The sequence below is a fragment of the Saimiri boliviensis genome, chromosome 12 (assembly GCF_048565385.1).
Source record: "Saimiri boliviensis isolate mSaiBol1 chromosome 12, mSaiBol1.pri, whole genome shotgun sequence".
Classification (NCBI taxonomy): Eukaryota; Metazoa; Chordata; class Mammalia; order Primates; family Cebidae; genus Saimiri; species Saimiri boliviensis.
Window position 1 is genome coordinate 23,135,564 of NC_133460.1, and position 19,918 is coordinate 23,155,481.

Genomic DNA, 19,918 nt, shown 5'->3' on the forward strand with positions numbered 1-19,918 from the left:
AGTGAGCCAAGATTGCATCACTACACTCCAGCCTGGTGACAGAGACTCTGTCTCAAAAAAAAAAAAAAAGTAAATAGGAAGGATAAAATGGGTAAGACAGTTGATAATAATTTGCATATTTAAGTAGACTTACTGGGAGTAAATTAAAACAGCAGTATAATGCTTTGTTTCTGCTGTTAGATCACTGCTTTTAAAAAGCACAGCCATGCAAGCAAAGCTGGGGGATGAGAGCTGTTCCATCACTCCTGTTGGGGATGCAGGCCAGTTCTCTGGGTCAAGTTCTAAACAGGTTCATCCCTCCCACCCAGTAATTGCCACCAGCAGTCTCTCCTGGGGAAATAATTCAGCTACATGATAGTAATATGCATAAATTGATAACATTAAAAGCAAGCAAAACTAATAAAGGATAAATTGAATTATGGTACATACTGTGGTGAATATTGCATAACAAGAGGAAAATGTGAAATTTAAATACAGCAGTGTAAATGCAGAGGAAAATGTAAAGCTAAAAAGTGGGAAATAGCATGTCTGTATTTTAGGTAACATTTGAATGATAATAGCTAATATTTTTATGAACCCCTTACTATGTTCAGGGTACTTGTACTGTTTTGCCTACATGTTAATTCATTTAATCTCCTAACAACCTCCAGGGTAGGTACTATTACCCCTTTTTCACAGCTGTACTGAAGTTGAGTGCCTGTCCAAGTGCACACCTGCCTGAGTAGGCCCAGGAACCCTGGTGATGTAGCTCCACAGCCTCACTCCTGTCCACTGCACACACTGCCTCTGTTACATTAATTTATCAAATATCGAGAGTCCCCTTGATGCCAGGCACTATTCACCACTGACACCCCCACACCTACACCCTAACAGACACGGCTATTACGCGTGAGGGTCTTTATTAGGAAGTGGCAGAAAGTAAAATCAGATAACAAATACCACGTGGATCATTAAAACAGACTGAGTTGCAAAGAGTGACTTTATGGTTTCTGTAGCATGTTTGGTCGGAAAGGCCTTTGTGAGATGAGGCTGAGCAGAGCTGTCCAAAGAATAGAAAAGAACCAGCTAGGCCATGATTGGGGGATAGTGGTTTCTAGCGGAAGGAACAGCTACTGGGTTTCCTAAGGTGTTTGGAGCACAGCAGGTGAGGGGCACATAGCTGGGCCAGGGCATGTAGAGCTTGTTAAGCCTCTGGAAGGCATTAGGATTTTATGCTTAGCATGTTGGAAAGCCTTTGGAGGAAGAATGGATTGTGTGCAGCTCTGGCTGGCAGCAGCCAGTTAGGCTTTCACAGTAGACAAGGGGAGATGATTGTGGCTTGGGTGACAGTAGTAGTATAATTAGGAGAAAGGTTTGGATATGATTCAGAGATAGGGCTGACAGAGCTTGCAGATGGGTTAGATGTAGGAAATGAGCAAGGAAAGGAATGGGAGAGGAGAAATCAGGGTTCAACTGGAGCCATAGTAGGCATGTGTTGTTTATCAGACATCCAAGGGAAGGTGTTAAGTTGCTAGTTGGCTTCAGGGATCCAGCATTCTGTGAGAGGCCAAGGCTTAGGGATATAGGTTATGTGTGGATAACTGCATCTCCTACATGCTTAGGAGGCCAGATAAAACAGTGCAGGAAAACATTAACAATGAGGATTTTGGGCGATTTGAGTTTCCTTCTACTTTCCTCTGTGAAAATACGTTGCTTTAAAAATCAAACAAAACCAATGATTCCTTTCTCCAAGTCTGATAATATTGGAAGAATTTTTAGAGAAACTAAGTCACAAAGTTATAGTATTTATAAAACCAGAATTGGCATGGTGTAGAGATGTCAAAGTGGATGTTTTGCTTTTTAATACTTTGTATCAGTGTTATATTTTAACAAAGAGACTTATCTCTTTGTTAAATGTTAGAGATGGGAGCAGTGGCTCACGTCTGTAATCCCAGCACTTTGGAACGCCGAAGTGGGTGGATTACCAGAGGTCAAGAGTTTGAGACCAGCCTGGCCAACATGATGAAACCCTGTCTCTACTGTAAATATAAAAATTAGAGGCGCACACCTGTAATCCCAGCTGCTCAGCAGGCTGAGGCCTGAATCACTTGAATCCAAACGACAGAGGTTGCAGTGAGCCAAGATCGTGCCAGTGTACTCCATCTAGTCTAGGCAACGGTGACTGTGGATCAAAATAATAACAGAGTCTAGTCTTCATTTTGCCACTAAAATTATGCCTATATATTTATTATTCAACACATAATTATTGAAATCCTGCCATTGTTCTAGGTGCTAGGAATATAGCAGTGATCAGAATCCACAAGTCTTCTCCTCAGGGAGCTTTACATTCTAGAAGGGGAAGAAGTTCTCTCCCTCAGCTAAAAAAAAAAAAAAAAAAAATGGAAAAGAAAAATGCCAACCTCATCCATCAGCTCCAATCTGAGCTGAGCCCTCAGGGCTGCCTGGCTTATTCTGTGCTTTCCTGTTGATTCTCCCATTCTATACAGCAACAATTTCAGACTGTGCCCACTTTTCTCAAAATTTGTCCGCTCTACAAACCTTGGTGTTCATGTTGTCTGTAGGAATTTCTGTGGGGGTGCCCTACAGATCATTTAGATTCATTATGGTCAGAACTAACTCCATGTTGTTGCTGTCTGGGCTGGCCCTTCCCCTGGGCTCCGTTTTGGGGATGGCACCATCACAGACCCACTGTTCAGAATGGAAGCCTGCTGTCATCTTAGTCGATTCTTCTTTTTCACTCCCCACTCGTGCCCATTCAATCACTTGCTGACTTACGTGAAGTCTCTGACATAACTCTTTTCCATATTCTACATCCATACACTCTTTTGCTTTCTGTACGTATCACAGTAGCATACACTAGCAGCTTCCCATCCCTAGTTATAGCTATTGCCTCGTCTTCATAGCATGTATCACCACCTAAAATGTATATTAATTTATTTACTCTTTTCCCACCCAAGCACAGGCTCTTTGATGGCAGAGACTTTGTCACCTCTCTTCACTGCTAAGCCCTGGTTACTAGAACCATAATCAGAAGATTAAAAACTTGTTGAAAGTATAAATAAAAAGAGGGTTATCAGACTTCAACTTGGAAGTAGAAGATTCCAAGGACTCAATGTCGTCAAAGCCCTGGTTTTATATTTCTTTCTCTACTTAGACCTCAGTGGTGACAGCTTCATATTAAAGCTGGTCTTCCTCATGGTAGAAAAGGACTTTGGCAGTTCCAAGCTTCATAGCTGCATCCTGCACGAGGGGTCAACAAACGTTTTCTTTAGAGAGCTAGATAAGGTATATTTTAATCTTTGTAGGCCATATAGTTCTGCTGCAACTACTCAACTCTGCCACTGCACCATGGAAGCACCCATAGACAATTTGTAGACACAGCTATGTTCCGCTAAAATTATTTACAAAAGCAGGCAGCAGGCCAGATTTAGCCAGAGGCCATAGTTTGCTGACCCCTGCCCTACAACCAAGTGATCTTTCCAGGCACTCTCTTAGAAGAATGAGGTAGCTTAGTTTTCCAAAGTTCCCAACAACTTCCCTGGTTCACCTTGTTGGTTTGATTTTTTTCAAATACCTATTACTGAGCCAGTTCCTATGGTAAGTAGGGTGAGACTGTCTCACTAGTATAGACTCATGGCCCACTCTGAATCTACTGGTGACAGCAGCTCCCCAAAATATGTGGGCTGTGCATGGCCAGGTAATTACCAGAACAAAACTGTACCAATCAGGAAGAGGGCTAGGGGAATGGATGCTTGGTAGGCACCAGATAAGGTCTACTGTGTCGAGTCGATCATGTGTGTTAGTTTGTTTATGCAACTGTTCTTCTAGAATGTAAGCCCCTTGAAGTCAGACACCACACTGATTATTAGTATCCTCAGCTTGCACCTCGTACGGGCTTTCAGTTGTATTTTTGTTTTGTAAGGATTTAATAACATAAATGCATGTAATCCTTAATCAGTCACATAAATGACAGGAAAAAAAGTATACATTAGAAAATATTTTAATTTGTTTCATCATTGATTAAAAATTCTGCTTCTTATGGAATTAAATTGATTTTTTTTTTTTTTAACTTAAGGTTCACAAAAAGGATTCTGGCTTTTGGCGAGATTTTGGCTTTGGAATGACTTGTCAGTATCGGTCAGATTTCCTGACCATTGGTAAGTATACGTTACATTTAGGGATAGGACATTACATGTTTACTCCAGACTTAATGGTATTTTGTTAAAAGGTCTCAGATTTGAGTGTTTTCCTACTAAATTGAGCATCTGAGGTTAGCTAAAAAGAGAAACTGGAGATACAAAAGGCAGAGTAAGTTTATAATTAATGTTTTTGAATAGCAAAAAAGAGGTCATAAATATAAAAGTACAATATTTATATTTAGTTGTTCCTCTAAAATCAAAACACCTGGTTTTAAAAATAGGTTGTTACCCATATTTGCAGATGTTTAGCGTACTGTTAGAAAAGTTTCATCTATAACTTTACTGTTCTGCCCGTGGGTTGTTACACTGAAAGTAATCATGGTTATCTAAACAAGGACTTCCACATTTTTTTGAGACAAAACCTCCTTTACTTGTCTAGTGAACTGTTACACCTAATGTCAGTATTTAAGACAAATGAAAGAAGACCGGCTCTTTCTAGCCCTGATTGGAGTTAGGGATTTGAAATCACAACGTAGTCATGCATTTCCCCTAAGCCTAGAGATGACCCATGAAGAATTTGTTCTAACCATCCTTCTCCAGGCCAGCTTCACTCTTTTTTTTTTTTTTTTTGAGACAGGGTGTTGTTCTGTCGTCCAGGCTGACAGTGGCACGATCTCGTCTCACTGCAGCCTCTGCCTTCCAGGCTCAGTGATCCTTCCACCTTAGTCTCCCAAGTAGCTGGGACCACAGGCACATGCCACCACATCCAGTTAATTTTTGTGTTTGTTTTGTAGAGGTGGAGTTCCACTGCATTGCCTAGGCTGGTCTTAAACTCCTGGGCTCAAGTGATCTGTCCACCTTGGCCTCCCAAAGTGCTGGGATTACAGGTATAAGCCACCATGCCCGGCCCCCAGCTTCAGTCTTACCCAGCAAAAAATAAAGTGTCAAAGAATAGTTTAATAAAGCAGACTGAAACCTAATTCCATGTCTTCTGATTTACTTAGTGATAGCTACCTTTCTACAGCATAGAAGTCATAGAATATATTTTATATATATATTCTGGGTCCATATTACATTCATTTTTATAATCAGCCTTTTGTTTTGGAAATCCCCCCACCTTGTCTCCTTATCATTGTAACACTTGAATAATGGAAAATCAGGAAATAACAATTAAAAAAAAAAAAAAAAAAAAAGAGGCCAGGTACAATGACTAACACCTGTAATCCCAGCACTTTGGGAGGCCGAGGTGGGCAGATCACGAGGTCAGGAGATCGAGACCAGCCTGGCCAACATGGTGAAACTCTGTCTCTACTAAAAACACAAAAATTAGCCAGGCGTGGTGGCAGGCGCCTGTAATCCCAGGTACTTGGGAGGCTGAGGCAGGAGAATCGCTTGAACCCAGAAGGCAGAGGTTGCAGTGAGCCATGATTGTGCCACTGCACTCCAGCCTGGGTGACAGAGCTTAATTCCGTCTCCAAAAAAAAAAAAAGAGGATTAAACATTAAATGAAACTGATGTTCTTTTCCCTGATTTCTTGCTTAGTAAAGCGAGAAGCATTTGACTATTCCTCAAAAATAGATTTTTGTACATTTTTTAACAGTATCTTAAATGCTTTGAGTTCCTTATCTTTTTTATGAGTTTTGAGATAGAATTTACATATCATAAAATTTATCAATTTAAAATGTACACTTCACCAAGTCATGTAGATATCACCACCATCAAATTTAGAGCATTATCACCCCCTAAAGAAAACCCATACCCATTACCGTACCCATTAACAGTCACTCCTCATATCCCACCAACCCTCTTTTCCCCCAAACCTAGGCATGTACTAGTCTACTTCCTATAGATTTGCCTCTTCTGGGAATTTGACAGAAAGAGAGTTATACAATATGTGGCCTTTTATGACTGGCTTCTTTCACTCACATAATGTTTTCGAAGTTCATCTATATTGTGGCATGTGTTAGATTTCTTTCCTTTTTATATCCAAAAAAATGTTCTATTGTGTGGTTTTACCACATTTTGTTGCTCCATTTGTCAGTTTATATGCATTTGAGTTGTTTCTACTTTTTGTCTGTTATAAATACTGCTGCTATGAACATTTGTTTATAAGTTTTTGTGTACATGTAGATTTTCATTTCTCTTGGCTATATATGTAGGAGTAGAGTTGCTGGGTCATATGGTAACTCTGTGTTTGACCTTTTGAGAAATTGCCACACCATTTTCCAAAGTGGCTGCATCATTTTACATTCCCACCAGCAGTGTTTAAGAGTTCCAATTTCCCCACATCCTCATTAATACATGTTTTATTATCTTTTTGTTTCTGGTATCACCCATGATAGTGGATGTGGTATTGATTGTGACTCTGATATAATTTTTCTGATGATTAATGTTGTTGAGCATCTCTTGATGTGTTTATTGGCTGTTTCCATATCTTCTTTAATGAAATGTCTGTTCAGATCCTTTGCTCATTTTAATTGGGTTATGGAGTTTCTTGGGCTTCTTGAATATGTACATTAATGCTTTTCATCAAATTTGGGAAGTTTCAACCATTACAATCATCCCTCAGTATCTGCATGGGATTGGATCCAGGACACCATGTGGATACCAAAATCCATGGACAATCAAGTTCCTTACGTAAATATTCATATTTGCATATCACCTCTGCACATCTGCCCATATACTTTAAACCATCTCTAGATGGCTTATAATACCTAATACAACATAAATACTATGTAAATAGTTGTTATAGTATATTTTAATATTTTATATTTATTATTGGGGTTTTTTCCTAATTTTTTTTATCATATTGGTTGATTTGACAGATGTAGAACTCCTGCATATGGAGGGCTGACTGTATTTCTTTGAATACTTTTTCTGCTGCTTTTCATAATTTTCTCCTTCTGACACTCACTGTATGTATCTTGGTACACTTAATGGTGTCTCACATTTTTCTGAGGCTCTGTTCATTTTTCTTCATTCTTTTTTCCCTCTGTTCTTTGTATTGCGTACTTTCCATTGATCTATCTTCAAGTTCTCTGATTCTTTCTTTTGTTAATTCAGATCTACCGTTGAGCTACTCTGACGAATTTTTTATTTCAGTTATTGTACTTTATAACTTCAGAATTTCTATTTGGCCCTTTTGATATGTATAATGTTTTTATTAATGCTGTCTATTTGATAAGACATTTTCATCTTACTTTCTGTTACTTATTTAAGTGTGACTGCTTTTAATTCTTCAAACATATTTATAATAGCTGCTTTGGAATTTTTGTCTATTAAAGCCAACATCCAGGCCTAACACAGGCAGTTTCTTTTGCTTGCTTTTTTTTTTTTTTTAAGTGTATGTCACATCTTGTTTCTTTGCATTTTTCATTATTTCTTTTTTGAAAACTGGACATTTTAGGTAATATACTGTGGCAACTCTGGATACTCTACCACCACAGCTTATTTGTTTGTTTGTTGACATGGCTAGACTATTTTAGCAAATTATTTCTTCCTCCACCCCAACCTTTTGGCAATATGAAGCCTCTGCTGTTGCTCCTCAGGGCCTCTGCAATCACCCTAGGATGACATTGGATTTAGCAGGGCTTTCTTTATCTCTTTCCATGCCTCTGTTGGTATCACTCCCAACTATTAGACTCCACCGACTGTTCACTAATTGCTGTCTTGTTTTGACAATGCTCTGGGGCATAAATTGCTCCAGAATCTGTCCCTACTAAATTGGGTCCTTTTGCAGGGATAGTTTTTACAGCAAGTCTTTGAGATTTATTCAGACTTCAAGAGGGATATTCTTACTGTCTTTCTTTGTAGTTGTCTCTGGCAAATTAGCTGGCCTGTAGTTTAGTTGTTGCCCTCCTGGAGTTCCCAGCCTCCTGTTAATTGCTTACTACCAAAATCTCCATTATTTTCAAGAGGCTGGAACTTCTCTACATTCTGAACTTCTCTACGTTCTATTTCAAGTAAAGTCAGTTTCTTAGGGAAGAACTTTGGAGCAGTTTGTTCTCATGGACTGCCTCTCCCCCTGGTAAAAAATCCGTGAACTTTTGCCCTGAGGATGGGGACAGTGACACACTTCTCACTAAGCAGAGTGACCACCTCTGCCCTATGAGCAGGACTGTAGGTAGAGAGGCAGGAGGACCCCCAGTATTCTCAGCTGGCCACACCTAGAAGTGGAGCCTCTACCCTGTTGCTGTGGGCTGAGTGAAAAAGAGAGCTGCACCTGTTTGGAACTTAAAGAGTCTTTATTTGGAGCTTCTGTTTCTTTCTCTGTTTCCTTTCCTGCTGGTATTCCCATTATACATATGTTACATCTTTTGTAGTTGTCCCCCAGTTCTTAGATAGTTTGTTCATTTTATTTTCAGGTTTTTTTCTTTGATTTTCTGTTGTGGAAATTTTTATTGTCATATCCTCAAGCTCAGAGATTCTTTCTTCAGCCAAGTCCAGTCTACTAATGAGCCCATCTAAGGCATTCACTTCACAGTGTTTTTGATATCTAGCATTTTTTCAAAATTCCTTCTGAGAATTTCCATTTCTCATGGAAATGAGATGAATGGAAAGAATCTGCTCTTTCCGGTAGAGCCCTTAGTGTATTAGTCATAGTTTTTTTTTAATTCCCAGCCTGATAATTCCAACATTCCTACTGTATCTCAATCTGGGTCTGGTACATGTCTCTTCATACTGTGTTTTTCTTTTTTCTTTTCTTTTTTTTTTTTTAAATTTTATTTTTTTGAGACGGAGTTTCGCTTTTGTTACCCAGGCTGGAGTGCAATGGCGCAATCTCGGCTCACCACCACCTCCGCCTCCTGGGTTCAGGCAATTCTGCTGTCTCAGCCTCCTGAGTAGCTGGAATTATAGGCATGTGCCACCATGCCCAGCTAATTTTTTGTATTTTTAGTAGAGACAGGGTTTCACCATGTTGACCAGGATGGTCTCGATCTCTTGACCTTGTGATCCACCCGCCTCGGCCTCCCAAAGTGCTGGGATTACAGGCTTGAGCCACCGCACCCGGCAATACTGTGTTTTTCTTACCTTTTAGCATACCTTGTCATTTTTCTGTTGAAAGTTGGACTTGATATACTGGGTAAAAGGAACTGCTATTGTGATGTGGTGGTGAGGTGCAGAGGGAGCAGAAGTGTTCTGTATCCCAGACTCTGAACTTCACACATGCTCCTCAGTCTCCCCTCCTTTCCTGTACAGAATGGCTAGAAGGGACTGGAGTTGGGTATATTCCTTCCTCCAAATCAGTTAGGCACTGATAAAACCCCAGCAGATTAGGCTTTGGTTAAGTAACTTCTCTTAAGGACAGGCCTTGTTAATAATGACAAAGTGCTGTGGCATACTTTAAAATGATTACCTTTTCCCCCTCCCCACTGCTGGACACATTAAGAGATTTTTCTCTGATCATCACTATCAACCTGATAGAGCTCCTAGAGGTAAAACTCACATGAGTATGAGGGTCCCAATATGACTGGGTCCCCCGAAGTTTTTAACTCTCAGACTTGCCTACCCTTAGCCTCTAGCAATTTCTCAATTACAGTTCAGGTTTTCCTACCTTGGTACTGGTTTCCATAAAGATTTCTACTCCAGTAAGTTGGAATTCTTTGTATCTGCCTATCTGTCTTACCAGTTTTGAGGGCAGCAATTTGCCCTGTTTCCTCTCTTCTCTGTGAGAGACCTAAGAGGAGTTGTTGATTTTTCACTGTTCAGCTTTTGACTTATTAGGATGGAGTGATGACTTCCTAGCTCCAGACATGCCAGACCAGAAACTGGGAATGCCCCATTTAAGTATAGGTACATCTCTAATATTCTAAGATCTTATGTCTACAAAGAAGAAAAGCTGATATGTATCAGACATAGCATTTAATAAAACTCTGATTTTTTAAAGTAATACTTTTCAAAGATCTCCAGATTATTATCCATCCTGTTAATGTGAAATTAAGTGGGATAGAATAATTTGACAGAAACTGGGCATGGTGGCTCGCACTGTGGTCCCACTTACTCAGGAGGCTGAGGTGGAAGGATCACTTGAGCCCAGGAGTTTGAGGCTGCAGTGAGCTATGATTGCACTTCTGCGCTCCAGTCTAGGCATCAGAGTGAGAACACATCTCTGAAAAATATAAATTATTTGACAGGCCAGGCACAGTGACTAATGCCAGTAATGCTAATACTTTGGGAGGCCGAAGTGGATGGATCACCTGAGGTCAGAAGTTCAAGACCAGCCTGATCAACATGGTAAAACCCCATCTCTACTAAAAATACAAAAAAATTAGCCAGGCATGCTTATAATCTCAGCTGCTTGGGAGGCTGAGGCAGGAGAATCACTTGAATCCGGGAGGCAGAGGTTGCAGTGAGCTGAGATCGTGCCATTGCGCTCTCTAGCCTGGGCAACGAGCAAAACTCTGTCTCAAAAAAGAAAAAAATTATTTGACAGATGGCTGGACACAGTGGCTAAGACTTGTAGTCTCAGTGCTTTCAGAGGCCAAGACAGAAGGGCCTAAGGCCAGGAGTTTGAGAACAGCCTGAACAACATAGTACAACCCTGACGCTACAAAAAACAATTTTTAATGGGCCAGGTGTGGTGGTGCACACCTGTAGTTCTAGCTATTCAGGAGGCTGAGGCAGGAGGATTGCTTGAGCCCAGGAGTTTGAGGTTACAGTGAGCTATGATCATCCTACTTTAGCCTGAGTAACAGAGACCTTGTTTCTAAAAAAACAGAATTTGGAAGCCTCACTTTTAATTAAATAATTTTTTCTCTGTTTTTAAGACTCAGTTTTCTAGCTCTTCAAAAAACTCTGGTTTGCCTTCTCCCTGCATCTTTGAAACATTAGTTGTTTAGCTTGAACCTGGCTTGAAAATAGCCTCAACTTTATCTTCCATTTTATGGGTCAGCCTACTGCAGTTAGCCTTCTGCCCCATCACTCTATCAGAATTGTTCTGGGAAAGTTTATAAGTAACATTTATGCCACCAGGTCCAGTCAGTTCTTTTTAAATTTCTTCATATGGCTGCTACAGTGCCACCTTTTCCAGAATTTTCTCCCTTACTTAGGGCTACTTCTCAATCTCCTTTCCTGACTTAACTTTGTCTGCCTCTATTTAACCTCTAGAAATTGGCATTTCTTAGTGTTTAGACCTAGGCCCTGATTTCCTTCCAAGTTCCTTCAGTAACTTCATTCATTCCTGTAGCTTTAAATAATCTATAGACCCATTCTCAAATTTATATCTCCAGCTTGGCCCTTTCTTCTTTTTCCCTTCTAGGGGGTTTTTCTATAGCCCAGAAAAGCGTGTCTCAAAGGATAGAAAATGTCACTGGGCACAGTGGCTCTTGCCTGTAATCCCAGCACTTTCAGAGGCAGAGTAGGCAGATCGCTTGAACTCAAAGTGTAAGATGAGCCTGGGCAACATGGTGATACCCCATCTCCACCAAAAAAAAACACTAGCTGAGTGTGCTGACATGTGCATGTGGTCCCAGCTACTCAGGGGGCTAAGATGGGAGGATCACCTCAGCCACAGAGTCAGTGCTGCAGTGAGCCATGATCATACCACTGCACTCCAGCCTGGGTAACAGAGTGAGACCCTGTCTCCAAAAAAAACGAAAGAAAATACAAAAAATTAATGGTGGTGAGATTATAAGTGACCTGTATTTTCTTCTTTATTTGACTTTCTGTAGATTTCCTACAGGACTTTGAAATTTACAGTGTTCTTAAATATTTAACTCCATTTTGATACTCTCAACAACCAGCCTTGAGCTCCTTGAGTCCAAGTATCCACTCAAAACTGGACTTCCAGTGACTGGAATTCACCCCTCTATGCCAGGTGTCTTGTGCTATCTTTGTGCTGAACCATCTCATCCCATTTGAAGCAGAACATTTAAACCTTTATATATTTCCCTGTGCTCTGGCTAATAATAGGCAGTTATTTATAGTGTCAGTTTTGATCTTATAGGTGGATTTGACATGGAAGTGAAAGGTTGGGGTGGAGAAGATGTTCATCTTTATCGAAAATATTTACATGGTGACCTCATTGTGATTCGGACTCCAGTTCCTGGTCTTTTCCACCTCTGGCATGAAAAGCGCTGTGCTGATGAGCTGACCCCCGAGCAGTACCGCATGTGCATCCAGTCTAAAGCCATGAATGAGGCCTCTCACTCCCACCTGGGAATGCTGGTCTTCAGGGAGGAAATAGAGACACATCTTCATAAACAGGCATACAGGACAAACAGTGAAGCTGTTGGTTGAAATCATAATTAATGTGTTACCAAGTGAACCACAAACCAGCACTATTTATTTAGCCTTAATTCCACTTCTGAATGCAGTGCCTCTTTTGGAGAAGACATGTTTATTTTTCATGTTGTTTCTGACATTACTTTAGCAGTTCAACTTGATGTGGGTAGAAAAAAACAAATGTTTCAACACAAAGTCTCTGTTTTGTGAGAATACTGCACTATGGAATAATTGACAAATTGAAATCTGGTATTTGTCCCAAAAGTTGTTTTGAGTTAGTTCTACCTGATGCCCATGTTCTGGTTGCATGTGGGATTGTATGGTTGGATCTGATTGGATCTGGGTGGAAAGGATGGAATGTGCCAGGCTGCTGGTGGGTGGAGAACACATTCTTACAGAGGAGATGGAATGTTACAGGCATAGGGCGTGGACAAGTATCTTCACTTGCCCACCCCTGAGTCGTCCTGCTTGATTTAATAGCTCGAAGAATCCTTTTCCACTGAAGTAGAGGATAATAACTGACACATCTGAAATCCTCAATCAAAAGAAAGATAGAAATAAAAACTCCTTAACTTACTGTTGCTTTGCCCCTTAAAAGTCTTTTTAAGCAAATGGATAATAGTAGAAAGTAGGTTAGAATCTATGGCTTGATTAAAAATACAATGTAATACATTGTATTTTACATTATCATAAGACAATTACATATAATTTGAACATGATGATATTACATTATTATCATGTTCAAGATTAGTAGTCAGAGTTGCTGTAGAGTATTTTGAACAAACAAAATAACATGGAAATATCTTTAACAGAGCATTTAATTATACTGGAGTACAGGATCCTAGGTGTGTCTGGGAACATTAGTTTATGAGCCAGCTACATCAGGATCTTCCCATGGTGGTTCAGAATAGATGAACATAGCATGGTTTTGTTTGTTTTTGCTTTCGATTTTCTCATTTGGCATGGAACCATATGTATTTACTATCCTTTTTTCTAATATATTAATATATGCTACATTTGTATTTGCATTACTGTAATAGTTTGAGTTGAAAAAGTTTCATTGAGGGGAGAAAAAGCAAATGGTATAAAACAAAATCACTCTGATTTGAGAAAAGGGAGGAAGAGGGGAAGATAGTCTGAATGGAAATCTGAAATATGGAATGTTTTAGAGAAATATATCACTTGCATAGAGAATGTTTTAATTGAGTGAGGTATAAGTTAATGAGACAAAGTGAAGAAGAAATTATATTCAGATAGGACTGCACTACATTATTTGTCACACATGGATCTGTTACCATGAGGTCAGTTTCTAGCATGCATAAATTTTTTAACCTTCGGCTTTTAAAAGAGACCTGTGTTGAATTCTATTAGTACGTAAACCCCTGAAAATTCACTGAAGAAAAAATCATTACTCTTTTTCTCAGTAAATCATATCATCTGAAATATTACAAATTTCAAATTTGTAGGTGCTATATTAATTCAGTATTATAATAACTCACCTAATTATTCTTACAAGTTTTAAGGTGTGGTAGTGTATAGGAATTTTTTTAAAAGATGTGTGAAATGTTCTCTGCAAAATAATTCAGGCCACTGTCTCCTTTTATATATTAATACAATTATTTATTATAAAGACCAGTGAATTATATTTAAAGTGAGAGAACTTAATTATTTGCAAAGGTAAGTTACGGCTTGTTTTTTGAGAGAATCAAATGAGTTTACTTTTGCTCCTGTTGTTTTTAAACTAGCTTTTAAAGATGAAAGCTAAGCAATGGAACTGTTACTATGTTTTTGACATTTATTAAACGGTACCAATAAAGTATTTTATTACCAAAAGTTACATGAAAATGTGATAAATTATTTCTATTGTAAAATATCATAAAGACAGAAAATTACATATAACATGTAATTGTGTACTTTAAAAAATAAAGCAAACACCAGTGCAGCAGCTGCTCAGATTAAAATACGGGGCATTACCAGGGACAGGCCCCTTGTGCCCCTTCTTAATCACCTGCACTCACCCTCTCCATAACAGTCACACTCTGATTTTTGCGATAGTTTTTACTTGTTTTCTTCACAGTTTTCCCAGTTATGTGTCTCCCAGTAGACTGTTTTGCCTGATTTTGAATTTATATACATTATTATTTCATTATATATTCTCTTTCATTCAGTGTTTTTGAGGTTCACTCATGTTATTCTCAAAATTAGTTTATTATTGAATAGTATTCCAATTGTACTGTAGAGAGGGGAAAAACTCCCTCCCATCTTCTTAGGGTCCCAGCTGGGCTTGAAGATTAAATTGGCATAGATTAACAAGAAAAAAGCATATAAATTTATGTAATAGAAATTTTATGTGGTGCAGGAGCCCTCATAAAGAAAAACCAAAAGAAGTAGACTCAGTTACTTACATACTGAATTGGACATAGACTAGTAAACTGAAAATGTGACTATATTATGTGGGAAGCTTAAATATTTATTCTAACAAGGTTTGTACAATATTCTGATCTCAAACTTATCATTGAAGATAAGGATATTTGTTGCCTTTCCTTATAGTATAGAGAGTGTCTTTCACAGTGGAATCCATCTCCTGCTCTTAAGAAACGGCACAGGGCCGGGCACGGTGGTTCAAGCCTGTAATCCCAGCACTTTGGGAGGCCGAGGCGGGTGGATCACGAGGTCAAGAGATCAAGACCATCCTGGTCAACATGGTGAAACCCCGTCTCTATTAAAAATACAAAAAATTAGCTGGGCATGGTGGCGTGTGCCTGTAATCCCAGCTACTCAGGAGGCTGAGGCAGGAGAATTGCCTGAACCCAGGAGGCGGAGGTTGCGGTGAGCCGAGATCGCGCCGTTGCACTCCAGCCTGGGTAACAAGGGTGAAACTCCGTCTCAAAAAAAAAAAAAAAAAAAGAAACGGCACAAAGGTCACTCACCTTTTTGCCCCTGCTGTTTTTCATGTGTCTTCAGTTTAAATAGTATGGCAGAATGGCATATTTTAACCGCTTCAGTATGAATGTACTACTATACTTATTCTACTGTTAGTAGATACTTTGGTTGTTACCCAGTTGCTTTTATGTTCTCTTTTGGTAACTGTTTGGGTTGTGTATAGATTTTTATGGTTTGCTTTTGCTGTTAAAAGCGTGTTGTCGTGAACATCACTGTATATCTCTTGTAAGTGTGCTAGAATTTCTCCAGGAGTCAAAATGCTGAGCCATCGATGGTGTGCATGTTTAACTTTCCACAGTGGACCTCCTTCCGGCACTGGGTGAGTTCATTATGCATCCTTGACAGTACTTAATTTTGTCGGGCTTATTCTTGCCAATTTAGTGGGCTGTAGGCGTGAACTGTAGTTATGATTTATCTCCAATCTTTTTGTCCGTTTTTACCAGTTCACAGGGATTCTTTACATATTCTAGATACCAATTCTTGTTGGTTTAATGTTTGCAGATATCTTCTCTCATTAAGACCCAATGGGGTTTGTCTTTTCCCAATTTTGATGGTACTTTTTGAGGAATAAAAATGAACTTTATTGTGACTAATCTTTTTTCCTTATGATTTCTACTTTCTTCAATAGACTTTATTTTTTAGAGCAGTTTTAGGTTGACAGAAAAATTGAACAGAAGGTATGTAGAGTTTCCTTAGACACCCCCTGTCCACACACATGCACAGTTTTTTTCTGTTATCTACATCTGCCATGACAGTAGTACATTTGTTACAACCAATGAACCCACATTGACACAAGATAATCACCATAGTGATAGTTAATCACCAAAGTCCATAGTTTACATTAGGGTTTGCTCTTGGTTTTGTATGTGCTATGGGTTTAGACAAATGTATTTATGTTACAGTATGATAACAGAACAGTCTCAATGCCCCAAAAATCCTCTAGGCTGACTGACTACTCATCTCTCTCTGCCCTCTAACCCCTGGCAACCACTGATGTTTTCACGGTTTCCATAGTTTTGCTTTTTCCAGAATGTCATATAGTTGGAATCATACAGTATGTATGTAGCCTTTTCAGATTGGCTTCTTGGACTTAGTAATATGAATTTAAGCTTCTTCCATGCCTTTTTATGGCTTGAGAGCTCATTTCTTTTTAGTACTGAATAACATTTCATTGTCTGGATATAACCAAAGTTTACCCAATCACCTATTGAAGGGGATCTTGGTTGCTTCCAGATTTTGGCAATTATGAATAAAACTGGAATAAACATCTTTGTGCAGGTTTTTGTGTGGACATGTTTTCAACCTTTGAATGAATAACAAGGAACACAATTGCTGGATCATATGGTAAGAGAATGTTTAGCTTAGCTTTGTAGGAAGCTGCCAAACTGTCTTCCAGTGTGACTGTACCATTTTGCATTCCCACCAGAAGTGAATGAGATGAATTGAGTTAATAGATTTTCTTAAGTGCCCTTGCATTATTGGGACAAATTCATCAGTCATGTGTTATTTTTATTTTACATTGGTGGATTTGGTTTGCATACATATACACACAGGTATTCACATTTACATATCTCATACGTATTCATGTCAGGGGGTGTGGGTATGTATATACTTCAGGTGTTTTTAATCTGTGTCCATGAATGAGATTGCCTATGGCTTCCTTTCTCTTCCTTGTTGGGCATTTTTGTTTGTTTGTTGTTTTAATTGACAGGATCTTGCTCTGTCTCCAAGGGTGGAGTGCAGTGGGATAGTCATGGCTCACACTACAGCCTCAACCTCCTGGGCTTAAGTGATCCTCCCACCTCAGCCTCCCAAGTAGCTGGGACCACAGGCACGCCCCACTGCACCTAACTCTGTTGTTGTTGTTGTTGTTGTTGTTGTTGTTGTCGTTATGTATGTGTAGATATAGGGTCTTGGTTTGTTGTCTAGGCTGGTCTTGAGCTCCTGGTTTCAAGTGATCTTCCCACCTTGGCCTCAGAAAGTGCAGAGATTACAGGCATGAGCCACCATGTCTGGCCTTCATTGGGCTTTTCTGTTGAGCCTATACTAGCTTATAAACTAAGTTATAGATGTTCCTTCTTACTCTGTTTCTAGAAAAGTTTTGTAAAACTGGAATTAATTTCTTCCTTGAATATTTGGAACTGCCTGGAAGAACTGCCTGAAAGCCACTTGGGCATGAACTTTTCTATCTGGGCAGATTTTTGATCAGTTGTTCAATTTATTTAATAATTACAGAACTATTCAGACTATTTTTTCTAAAGTAAGCTCTCATTGAGTTATTTTGGGTAAATTGTAATTTTCTAGGTATTTATACTGATAAATTTGAAAATTCAGATGAAATCAATATCCTCCTATTATCTCTGTGATACATATAAGATTTATAGTCATATCCTTTTTTCTCATTCCTGATATTTATGCTTTCCATTTTTTCTTGATCAGCTTTGCCAGGAGCAGACAGATTTTTTTCAGTCCTTTTAAATAACTAACCCTTAGCAGCCATGTTTGAGAGATCAGTTGCTTTACATCCTCCCCAACACAGTATTTCCAGTGTTTTGAATTTAAACTCTTTAATTATAATTTCCAGTGGGGATGTACAGTTCTTATTTTCATCTTAGTTTATAATCAGGGAATGATGTCCAAGTACCTTCTCATATGCTTATTGGCCATTTGGTTATTTTCTTTTGTGAAATGCCTGTTGAAGTTTTTCTGCCTTCTTTTAAAAAAATTAGTTTGATTTTTTTTTTTTAGTTGATTTGTGGGAGTTACTTCTGTATTTTGAATTTCAGTCATTTGTCAGATTTACATATTACACATACCTTCTCCTAGCAACAGTCTCAACTTTCACTGTATTAATGGTATCTGTCAGTAAACAGAAGTTATTACTTTCAATAAAAACCAGTTTTCTTTTATGGCTAGTGATTTTGGTGTCCAATTTAAGAAACCTTTCCTACTCCAGAATTTTTTAAATTCTTTTTTGGACACTTCATTGCATTGCTTTTCATATTTAGGTTTGTGGTGTATCTGGAAATTGTTTTGTACATGGGTTTCAGTAAGAGTCAAGATCCATCCTTCAGGCTTGCTTTTAGGGAAGGTCTGTGGATAGCAAACTCCATTTAATTTGTCTGTAAACATCTTTATTATCTCTCATTTAATAAACCGTTCTAAAAAGTAGAAAATTCTAAATTGGCCATTATTCTTTTTTTTTTTTTTTTTTTTTTTTTTTAGCACATTGAAGTTACTATTCCACTGTCTCCTGGCTTCAGTTATATCTGCTGTGAATGATCAGTGTAACAGCCATCATTCTTTGAAAGTAGTCTACTCTCTCCTCTGCTGTTTGTCACTATGATACATCTGTGTGTGGGTTTGTTTTTTTCTGGTCCTGCTTGAGATTCTTTGGGCTCCTTGGATTATTACTCTGAAAAATTCTCAGCGATTGGATTTTTAAAAATGATTTCCCTCTCATTCTCTTTGCTTCTCTAACTCTGACAACATGTTAAAACCGTTGTATCCTCCATGTCTCAACCTGTTTCTTGTTTTCCAGTGCTTTATTCTCTTTGTGTTAGATTCTGGTAATTTCTTCAGACTTATGATCAAACAGATTTGGAAAAGAACCAAATAGAGCATCTAGAAATGAAAACTACAATAATTGAATTTTTAAAATCCAACAGATGGGTTGAACAAAATTAGACACAGCTAAGGAGAGATTTTTTTAAAAAAACTGGAATATAGGTCAGAATGTTTGTTTCTACTGGATGCTTAGGGGCAGTACCAGTTCAGGGCCAGTTCAAAGAATTCTCAGCCTAAACTTTGTGTTGGACCTGTGTTGATTTGTGCTACAAAATTTTGTGAAGCTCACTGACTCATTGTTATCAATTACCAGGGTAAAATTTCCCTGCCTTCATTCAGTGCTGAGGTTCAAATCAGGCAGCTTTCCTTAGCTCCCTCGGTGGGGTTCGGGTGGAGCACCTGAATTCAAGCTCTTGCTGCACTGAGAGGTGGCTCTTTGGGATGCCAGCTTTATGGGCTGGGGTCTCCTATTTGATTCTTTGTCTTCAGGCAGGCCCTGGACGTTTTTCTCTACCCCTCAGAACTTGAAAACAGAAGCTCATGGTCTTTGCCATCAGGGCAAAGCAGGCTCCAGAGCTTCCCTGACTTCTCTGGCTCCCTGCCTTTACTTGGATTTTTAAATTTTGTACAACTTTATCTGTTGTTTTCAGTGGGCACACACTTCATCTCTCACACTGCCAGAAATGGACAGGTGCACAGTTTACTTTCTTACACTCTTCCATGCACTGTTCCTGAACCATTTGGCACTGCTGCTGCAGAGCTGCAGCTGAGCATCTGCACCTGAGCATCCTGGTGCTGTGGGGTAGATGCTTGCCGGGTGTTCGGCAACCCCTCACCTTCCTAACAGTATCCTGGCTTCCTTGTTGGGAATAAAGATTGAAATTGTGTTAACATGTTCAGTTGATCTAAACTGGCCTGCAGATAGGTTGTAGGTTTTCCCTGTAGAAGTTCTGAATCTGAATTCGTGGGAATTCTTTCCCATTTATATTTCTGTGTTGGTTGGATTGAACAGTGACTGTGGTGAATGCTAATATGCTTCATATTGA

The 19,918-nt window shown here is 39.0% G+C and overlaps 2 protein-coding genes across 5 annotated transcripts in view; one reads left to right on the forward strand and one right to left on the reverse strand.

Moving 5' to 3' along the window:
* Positions 1-14,195, forward strand: part of CSGALNACT2 (chondroitin sulfate N-acetylgalactosaminyltransferase 2) — a 45,556-nt gene extending 31,361 nt beyond the window's left edge. For all 4 annotated transcript variants that reach the window (XM_074382091.1, XM_010340636.3, XM_074382092.1 and 1 more), the window contains 2 exons: positions 4,076-4,157; positions 12,085-14,195. In XM_074382091.1, the coding sequence (XP_074238192.1) occupies positions 4,076-4,157; positions 12,085-12,377 (375 nt within the window). In that variant the 3' untranslated portion in view covers positions 12,378-14,195. The remainder of the gene's footprint in view (positions 1-4,075; positions 4,158-12,084) is intronic.
* The window catches only part of RASGEF1A (RasGEF domain family member 1A), a 78,053-nt gene continuing 70,429 nt past the window's right edge, over positions 12,295-19,918 (reverse strand). Inside the window, exon 14 of the transcript XR_012512779.1 lies at positions 12,295-12,366. The gene's annotated coding sequence lies outside the window, so the exon portion shown is untranslated. The remainder of the gene's footprint in view (positions 12,367-19,918) is intronic.